At 44.0% G+C, this 10,265-nt stretch overlaps 1 protein-coding gene and 1 pseudogene across 1 annotated transcript; one reads left to right on the top strand and one right to left on the bottom strand.

The window, feature by feature from the left end:
* Positions 1 to 6,050: 6,050 nt before the first annotated feature.
* On the bottom strand, positions 6,051 to 7,717 carry LOC102859119 (histone-lysine N-methyltransferase PRDM9-like). The gene is made up of 3 exons (XM_006898706.1): positions 7,551 to 7,717; positions 6,951 to 7,203; positions 6,051 to 6,782 (listed from the first exon to the last, which is right to left on the bottom strand). Exons 1-3 carry the CDS (start codon positions 7,715 to 7,717, stop codon positions 6,051 to 6,053), a joined length of 1,152 nt encoding a protein of 383 aa, XP_006898768.1.
* A 1,534-nt stretch (positions 7,718 to 9,251) lies between these two features.
* The window catches only part of LOC102858720, a 3,473-nt pseudogene continuing 2,459 nt past the window's right edge, over positions 9,252 to 10,265 (top strand).

The following is a 10,265-nucleotide window of genomic DNA, read 5'->3' as shown; positions in this document are numbered from 1 at the left end:
GGTCCTTAGAGAGGGACATCATGCTTGGGAGGGTGGAGGGACAGCGCAGGAGAGGAAGGCCCTCTTTGAGGTGGATTGATTCAGTGACTGGGATAATTGGGATGGGAGTGTTGGAGACAGTGCGATTGGCACAGAACAGAGCGGAGTTTAGGGCTGTTGTACATAGGGTCGCTATGAGTCGCAAGCGACTCGAAGGCACATAACAACAACAACAACAACGTGTTAAAGTGTGGGTTATTTTTCAGAATTTTGGTTTTCACGGAAGCGAGGGTAAACAACTCCTGAGAACAACTGCCTGCACTTCCCTGGGTGTGGGACGAGGCCCCCTTTGAATGCACTGCTGGCTTCAGAGCCAAGCACTGTCCCCGCCATCAATTTTTTGCTTCTAGAGTCAGAACCAGAGTTAAGTTCCAGCAAGCCCCACAAGGTAAACGACAAATTGTGACCTAAGAAGAGACACGCTATATTGTAGAAGAACTGCTTCATTGTTCTAATAGGTATAAATTGAGGACATGTATGTGGGTGGCTAATAAGAGTGTGGAATCTAAGTTCAAAGAATCAAAATTGGATCCAGCTGAAGTTCTTGATTTTGGCCCCGTAAGTATATATTCTGCATTAAATGTTTCAGCGAGAAAAGTTAACAGAGGAATGAATCATCTATTTGGTTGTTTCAATAAAGCATAGGTGATGAGGCTACACTAATAGTGGCCACTTCATAATGGAAACTCTCATAGAGGCTTGTGATGCTAAAACAAAGACTCGCCTTCTCAGAACGCATCACTTAAGATACAATGAGGAAGAGATTTGTAAAAGGAGTTTCACATCCTTAGATAGCGTGGTCACTGTCATATTACGTAAGCCAGACATTACAGTGGGACTGCCCTAATGGGTTTGTTGTTGGTGTGTACCACTGAGTTGGAACTGACCCACAGCTGACTCTCCACCAGGTTTCAGAGGCAGTACATAACATGAGAAGAAACTGCCATCGTTCCCCTGCAGAGCTGATGGTGGATTCAAACCGTGAACCTTTGGGCAGGCAGAGCAGTTCCTTAGCCCTTAGCCACCAGAGCTCCCTAATTAATTTAAGACTCCTAATTAAAAGGGGATCTTCAGTAAAATCTTGCTTGCATGTGAAATCAGTGACATTGTTCTATAGTTTCCACACTCTGTTGGGTCACCTTTCTTTGGGATAGGAACAAATATAGATCTCTTCCAGTCAGTCAGCCAAGTGGTTGTTCTCCAGATTTCTTGGCACAACTTGGTGAGCACGTCCAGGGCAGCATCTATTAGCTTAAATATGTCAATTGGTATAGCATCTATTACTGGAGCCTTATTTTTTGCCATTTCCTTCAAAGCAGCCTGAACTTCTTCATCATCATAGGCTCTTGCTCATATGTTGTTTCATTAAATTCTTCTGTGTCTTCCAATTCCTTTCGATACAGTGACTCAGTATATTCTTTCCATCTTCTTTTAATACTTCCTGGATCATTTAACATTCTGCTGAAAGCATCCTTGATTATAGCAACTCGAGGTTTGAATTTGTTCTTCAGTTCCTTGAGCTTAAGATATGCTGAGCGAGTTCGGCCCTTTTGATTTTCTGACTCCAACTCCATGCACATTTCATTGTAATGTTTTGCTTTGTCATCCCGTGCTGCCTTTTGAAATCTTCTATTCAACTCCTTAGTATCTTGAATTCTTCCTTGTGCTTTGGCTTCTCTGCGCTGCAGTGCAAGTTTCAGAGTCTCTTCTGATATCCATTTTGGTCTTCATTTCCTCTTCTGTGTTTGCAATGACCGTTTGCACTCTTCCTGGATGATACCCTTGATATCCTCCTACAACTCATCTGGTCTTTGCTCATTAGTGTTCAGGGCCTCAAAAGTAAGATTTTACTGAAGATCATCAAAAAACGACTGGAACAGCACATCAGCAGAGAACTACCAGAAGTCCAGGCTGGGTTTAGAAGGGGTCATGGTACTAGGGATATTGTAGCTGATATTAAATGGATCTTGGCTGAAAGCAGAGAATACCAGAGCAATGTCTATCTGTGTTTCATTGACTATGCCAAGGCATTTGACTGTGTGGATCATAACAAACTGTGGCTGACTCTGAGAAGAGTGGGAATCCCAGAACACTTGACCGTTCTAATGCGAAAACTATACTTGGACCAGGAGGCAGTCATCAGAACAGAGCAAGGAACACTGCATGGTTCAAAATTGGGAAGGGTGTATGCCAGGGATGCATCCTGTCTCCATACCTTTTCAACCTATATGCAGAACAGATTATCCAGGAGGCTGGGCTCTATGAGGAGAAATGTGGGGTCAAGATTGGGGGATGATTTATCAACAATCTGTGTTATGCAGATGACACAACCCTGCTTGCTGAAACCGAAGAGGACCTGAAGTGCCTGCTGCAGAGGGTCAAGGACTGCAGCCTCCAATATGGACTGAAGCTCAATGTCAAGAAGACAAAGATTCTCACCACTGGACCAATTGGCAGCATCAGGATGGATGGTGAAGAGATTGAGATTGTACACAGCTTTAGTTTGCTTGGCTCCACAGTCAACAGGCTTGGCACCAGTAGCCAGGAAATTAAAAGGCACATTGCCATGGGAAAGTCTGCTGTTAGGGACCTCTCCAGAGTACTGAAGAGCAATGGTGTCTCCGTGGAGACTAAGGTGCATTTGATACAGGCCATGGTTTTCACAATCACTTGTTATGCATCAGAGAGTGGGACAATGACCAAGGAGGATAGAAGAATTGATGCCTTTGAGCTGTGGTGCTGGAGAAGAGTATTGAGAATACCATGGACTTCTAGGAAAACAAGCAGATTTGTCCTGGAAAGGGTTAAACCAGGTGGCTCCTTGGAGGCAAGGATTCTGAGGCTCCGTCTAACATACTTTGGACATGTTGTGAGGAGAGACCGGTCCTTAGAGAAGGACATCATGCTTGGGAGGGTGGAGGGACAGCACAGGAGGGGAAGGTCCTCTATGAGATGGATTGATTCAGCGACTGGGATAATCGGGATGGGAGTGTCAGAGAGTGCGATTGGCACAGGACAGGGCAGAGTTTAGGGCTGTTGTACATAGGGTCGCTATGAGTCGCAAGCGACTCGACGGCACATAACAACAACAATTAAAGGGATTTGCTGGACCCCGTAACGGCTGCATTGAACAAACACTGAAAAAGTGGCGTAGTTCTCATAATCAAAAGAGTCAAAGAACTTTTCAATTAAGACGGTATGGACTTAGAGCATAGTGTAATTTTTATTACTTATTCATGGTGTCCCTGGGATTGACACTAATGGGAAATCTACAAATACTGGACACACAAGCAGGGTGCTCTTAGAGGCAAGGACGGTGAAACTTCAACTTAGTCTTTGGACATGTGTTTAGGAAGGGCCAGCCCATGAAAAAAAGGCATCGTGCAGGAAAAGGTAGGTGTTAGAAAGACCTTAAACAAGATGGGTGTAGAAAGCGACCACAACAATGAGCTCAAGTACATAAGAGACCATGAGGACGGTGTGGACAGGTTGAGTTTCTCATCTGTTGTTTCAGGGTGGCCGTGAGTATTCACTGATGGAACATAAACACAACATAAGAGAGAAGGAATTTAGGCAGCTCTGGCGGCGTAGTGGCAAGAAGCTGTACTGCAATCCAAGAGGTGCACAGTTCAAATCCACCAGATGCTCTTCTGGGGAAGGAGGGACAATCTCCTCCTGTACCAGTCAGACCCTATTTGATGGTACACACACAAAATAAAAAAAATAAAAATAGAAGGAATTTGTCATCAGATGAATGGCACTCCAACTTGAACTGTGAGAACAGCTATCTCTCGTCAATATATTCCCACATTTGAGTCAGTGTACAAACACATAAAGCACTGAATAGAGGACCCACAGGGTCCCCTAAAAGAGGACTCCAAGAAGCTGCTACAAGTTGTTAGAACTGCCTCTACCTAGGAGATGATACATTATATCAAAACCAATACTGAATTGGCCTCTCTCCTCTTTATTTCAAGGTGGGTGGTCCCTCCCTTTGGGGGTAGAACTTTCTAATCAATCTTTCTTTACTATTTCACTCTATTTTATGTTTCAAAAACAAACAACAAATGACACACCATCTAACAGAACCATTTCACACAATGTCTGTGAATGCTACATAAAATTTCTTCCTTGATTCTGAAACAATTAAGTAAGTGAAAGAAGGCCCCTTTTAAAAAAAATGTAACACTGAATTATGAAATTATGAGCCTTGATTAGGGTCACCATCACACATCTCAAGCATGTAGAGGTTATTCCCACACCACCTTCCCTCAAATGCATCCTCTGAAAACAGATGAAACTAAGGAGAATTACAAAAGCAACTAAATGGAGAGCTCTGGCGGCCTGGTGGCAAGAAGCTGCACTACAGGCCCAGAAAAACACGGTTCGAATCCACCAGATGCTCTGCCGGAGGAGGGGAAATCTCCTCCTGCACCAGTCAGATCTGATTTGACGGTACACACACACACACACAATTTTTAAAAAAAGAAAGAAAAAAGCAACTAAATGGTGATGGAATCGTAGCTGCTGTTCTATTTGTGCTTCCACGGCTTAAGCAAAATGAAAATATTTCCTGGCATGTACTGTGCAACTAATGGCTTAGTCAAAGCCTTCTGGAGCAGTGTAATTACAAAGGACTATCGGAAATAATGCTTTCTGTTTAAAAGTCAAAAATACCTGAGAAGGCATCTATTTCCAGCAGTAGGTCAGAATTTAGTCTGCAAGAACTGAGATTCCAGGTAGCTCTGGTGCCTTAGTGGCAAGAAGCTGCGCTGCAATCCCAGAGTTGCACGGTTCAAATCCACCAGATGCTCTGACGGGAAAGGCGGGACAATCTCCTCCTGTACCAGTCAGATCTTATTTGACAGTACACATACACACACACACACACACACACACACACACTAATAATTAAGAAAAAAAAAAGAACTGAGATGCCCTCTCCCTCACACAAAATGTCTTGTTGTTGTTGTTGTTATGTGCCATCGAGTCGCTTGTGACTCATAGCGACCCTGTACAATAGCCCTAAACTCCGCTCTGTCCTGTGCCAATCGCACTGTCCCCGACACTCCCATCCCGATTACCCCCGTCACTGAATCAATCCACCTCATAGAGGGCCTTCCCCTCCTGCGCTGTCCCTCCACCCTCCCAAGCATGATGTCCTTCTCCAAGGACCGGTCTCTCCTTACAACATGTCCGAAGTTGTACATAGCAGTCCATTATATTGATGTTATTATGCTGACTGGACCTAGCATGGATGTACTAAAAGAGCCACTATGTTTAGTGGTAAGATATCTGCAAGCTAGAATGTTGAGAAAACCCAAGAACAATACAAGTACCTGCTCCCTCAGAGAAATGCCAGAGGATGTAAAGGTACGGTCAAGACAGGCCATCAAAAGTAATGGAAAAGTTATATTATCTGGTCCCTCCCAAAACTGGAAATGATGGTAGGTCTAAGTAGGGTCCAATCTCTGGGACATTACTTAGACATTGAATTCTTGGAAATGATACCAATAAATAACAAAAGACATATATATAATAAACTTTAATAAATTAAAAGGGCCTGTGATTCTAGAGCACTACTGAGAGAGTGAACAGACAATTTACAACATGTGAAAAACACTCAAAAATCATGCGGGATTTATAACTAGAATACTGAAAGAAAACTTATTATTTTTTGGAGTAGCTTTCATCATACACACAAGGTCCGCGAAAGATTTTCAAACCCAGGAGTCACCTGGAGAGAGCTCTGTTGCTTTAGTGGAAAGGAATTATGCTGTCAACCCAATAAAGTACACGCTTCAAACATACTGTTCCACAGAAGAAAGATGGGCAATCTCTTCCCATGCAGGTTACTTACTCTAAAACTCACTGAAGGGTCAGCTAAGGTTGGTTCCAGCTTGAGAGGACCCCACAACAGCAACAACAGGCGTCCTCTCTGGTGTCTGAATGGGATACGACTTCTGAATAAAGCCATGAACACAGTCACTGTAAACAGAAGGATTCTCCCTTTAATGTATCCTCTGGTGTGCGACGAGATGTGACTTTGTGATAAAGCTTTGTCCACACTCTTTGCAAGCATAAGGTTTCTCCCCTGTGTGCCTCCTAAGATGTATGATGAGAGCTGACTTCTGGGAAAAGCCTCGCCCACACTCCTTGCAAACGTAAGGCTTCTCCCCTGAGTGTATCCTCTGGTGTGCGATGAGATGTGCCTTCCGGGAAAAGGCTTGCCCACACTCCTTGCAAACGAAGGGCTTCTCCCCTGAATGTCTTCTCTGATGTGTGATGAGAGTTGACCTGTGGCTAAATGCTTGCCCACACTCCTTGCACACATAAGGCTTCTCCCCCGAGTGTACCCTCTGGTGACCAATGAGATGTGAACTCCTGGAAAAGCTTTGCCCACACTCCTTGCAAACATAAGGCTTCTCACCTGAGTGTGTCCTCTGGTGTGAGATGAGATTTGACTTCTGAATAAAGGTATGCCCACACTCTTTGCAAACATAAGGCTTCTCGCCTGAGTGTGTCCTCTGGTGTATGACGAGGGTTGACTTCTGAGTAAAGGCTTGCCCACAATCCTTGCAAACATAAGGCTTTTCCCCCGAGTGTGTTCTCTGGTGGGTGATGAGAGATGGCTTCACCTTAAAGGCCTGCCCACACTCTTTGCAAACATAAGGCTTTTCCCATGAGTGAGTCTTATGATGTGTGATGAGAGTTGACCTTTGGCTAAAAGTCTGTCCACACTCCTTGCAAACATAAGGCTTCTCTCCTGAGTGTATCCTCTGGTGACTGATGAGATACGACTTTCTGATAAAGCTCTGCCCACACTCAATACAGCCATAAGGCCTCTCCCCTGAATGTGTCCTCTCATGTGCAATGAGATACGGCTTCACCTTAAAGGCTTGCCCACATACCTTGCAAATGTAAGGCTTCTCCCCTAAGTGTGTCCTCTGATGTGTGACGAGATTTGACTTCTGAATAAAGCTATGCCCACACTCCTTGCAAACATAAGGCTTCTCCCCTGAGTGTATCATCTGGTGACTGACAAGATAGGACTTCCTGGTAAAACTTTGCCCACACTCACTGCAAACAAAAGGCCTCTCGCCTGTGTGTGTCCTTTGGTGAGTGATGAGATATGGCTTCCTGGTAAAGCTTTGCCAACACTCACTGCAAACATAAGGCCTCTCCCCTGAGTGTGTCCTCTGCTGATTAATATGTTGTGACTTCTGGGCAAAGCTTTCCAAACCCTCCTTGCAAACAAAGTGCCTCTCTTGGAAGAGGGGCCCTTTGTGTGTACTAAAGTATAATTTCAAAACAGAGTCAGGGACATCCTCTGTATATGGAACTGCACTAAGTTCGGATGTTTCTGCTTCCTCCCACCTTTGCGCTTTTCCCATACAGTGCACTCTTTGTGCCATCTTAAGGTCTAGGCCTGTAGCTGTGTCATCTTCTCCGGAACTTGCTGACTGTCTTCCAGGTAGGCTAGAAAATGTCTTTGAAGTCTGTGTCTCCACTGTTCTTCCACGAAATTCAGACACTTCTTTCTCTTGAGCTTCTGTGTTTTCTCTCCAGAAACGCCCAGCCGAATCCTGCTCCTCTTGACACTTCTGTGGTTTGAGGTTGAACTCCGCTGGACGCAGAAGATGTTCCGCACATAAACCTGGGAAGACCTGGAGCACATGTTGGCTGAGGAACTGCTGACAGCAGAAAGCCACAAGGCAAGAGGAACAGGAGTAGATCTTTGTCTTTGGTTCTGCTGAAGAGAGAAAGTTTTCCATTAGAGTAGCTGGACACGGATATGCTGAGAAAGTATTCCTTCTCTATGACAAGGAAATTCTCAACTTTGGAGTTCCCGAGTGGCACAATTCCGTACATTACTTCTATCCAAAAAGCTGACAGTTTACAAGACAGATCTGAAGATCTACTTCCAAAAGGGCACTATCTTCATTATCTAATGGAGCATTTCTACTCTGTACATAAGAGGTTCCAATAAGTCAATATCAAACTGAAAACAAGTAAAACAATCTTACTGTCACATCTGGGACGATTTAGAAAGCACAAGTTGTTTCCAATCAGTAATTTATTTTCAGTCCAGTTTTATAAGCTACTCTTTATATTACAACCCAGAAGATAAAGCATTCAGCTCTCAATGAAAAGATTAGGGATGTGAAATCTATCATCCTGGTTGTTGTTGTTGTTATGTGCTGTCGAGTCGTTTGCGACTCATAGCGACCCTATGTACAACAGCCCTAAACCCTGCTCTATCCTGTGCCAATCTCATTGCCTCTGACACACCCATCCCGATTACCCCAGTCACTGAATCAGTCCACCTCATAGAGGGTCATCCCCTCCTGCGCTGTACTAGAAGAAATATGTGTCTGTTGGGCTGCATTACTATGCATAGCCTTCCAATCTCTATGGAGCTGTTACAGAGTCCTATAGAGTAGGAATGAGTAGGAACAAACTCAACAATCGTGACTGTATATTACAATCCAGGTCATTTACACCAAAAAAAAAAAGAAAGGAAATCTCTCCAGTACATCCACAGACAAGGAATCTTGCTAACAAGTCTCAGACACTGCTTCTTCTCTGAAAAGAACACCTAATAGCTTTTCCTTCTAGAAAACAATTTAAGTTATAGATGTACTGGATGAATCAACCCATAACATTAGGAAGTTCTGGTGGTGATAGACTGCAATGCAATCCCAAGGGTACACGGTTTGGATCCATGAGCTGCTTCACTGGAGAAGGATGGGCAATCACCTACTGTGCAATTTACTACCTCAGAAAACCTGCTGGAGGGTCAGCCCTGAATCGGCTTGATGGCACACAACAACAACAACAACCCAAACATTTAGAGAGTACAAGGCAATACCAGTGTGCAAGGTCTGTGAAAACATCTTTTGTCACTTTTCTAATTATCAACAGGGAGTGAGAGACATAAATACACTCCTGGCAGATAGGCAAATGAAAGAAGTCCGTGTTGACGTGTGAAAGGGAACAATAGTCATATCTAAACTTACCCAACTTCAGGGAGAAGCCGGTCAGCATCAGCCTAAAGCTGATTCCTATCAAGCTGAGGTCCATGAGGCCTCCACCCCTCTCCTATGTGCCAGCTTTCACGCCACCCTCCTCTCCATGGCAAGTCTGATTCTCTGTGCACTCATGAGTCATGACTACACTATTCTCACATGGCACTGACAGTAAAGGGGCGTATGAGGAAGAAAAACAATACAACCTCAGACCAGGAAATTCGGACTGCAAGTAAGGGTCACGACCACAAAGCCCGTCATCAAAGACTCCCCTATTCAGTGCAGGCCTACTCTCTCAACTCCGTTAAGACTGTGCCGGTTGAGAAGCTGCACTGAATTGGTTGCTACCAGGCCAATTATGCTAACTAAGATTCTTAAGTGTAGACAGTTTATACCACATAAGAACTTTGGCATAAGGGGGGAAAAAAGAGCTAGTCAAGTCAATCTGCTAGCAAAACTATATAGCAGAACACAATTGCCAAATATGAACGCCAAGGCTGTAAATCTTTTCAGAAGTGACTGCAACTTCCACTGTGGACTGCAGAGAGGTTCAAATGTCCTGCTTTGTAAGCAGACCAGGGTTTACACAGTGGCTCCCCAGGACTCTTCTGACATATAGGAGGAGGTCAAGGAGGAGAAAGTAGCATATGCTTACCCAACGACAGAAGATTCCCATACATCTCCAGCATCACGTCTTTGTACAGGTTCTTCTGTTCAGAGCTCAGGGTCTTCCATTCTGCCTCTGTGAAGTCCACGCTCACATCCTCAAATGTAACAGTTTCCTAGAATAAGCCATAAATACACACAAACCAAGTCTCCATCAATCTTTACATTGAATAACTTAAGAAGTTCAACCACTGGGTTTTTTAGAGTTCACAGTTGAACAGAGCATGTTCATCTGGATAATATTCCTGGCTCTGCAATAAATCTGAAAGGAGCAGCACCTAATTAATTAGAAAACATCTTCTGAATGGATATCCAAAGTCTCGCTAAATTTTCATTAAAATTAATAATATTGGGAAGCTCTGGTGGCCTAGTGGCAAGGAGCTGTAACTATAATCCCAGAGGCACACGGTTCGAATCCACCAGATGTTCTGCCAGGGAAGGAGGGACAATCTCCTCCTGTACCAGTCAGATCTGATTTGACGGTACACTCACACAAAAATAATAAAATAAAAATTTTTTTAAAAAATTAAT

This window comes from Elephantulus edwardii, unplaced genomic scaffold (genome assembly GCF_000299155.1).
Source record: "Elephantulus edwardii isolate Elephantulus edwardi_28Jun2011 unplaced genomic scaffold, EleEdw1.0 scaffold00236, whole genome shotgun sequence".
NCBI lineage: Eukaryota > Metazoa > Chordata > Mammalia > Macroscelidea > Macroscelididae > Elephantulus > Elephantulus edwardii.
The sequence above is the reverse complement of the archived record's forward strand: the minus strand, read 5'-3'. Positions and strand labels throughout refer to the sequence as shown.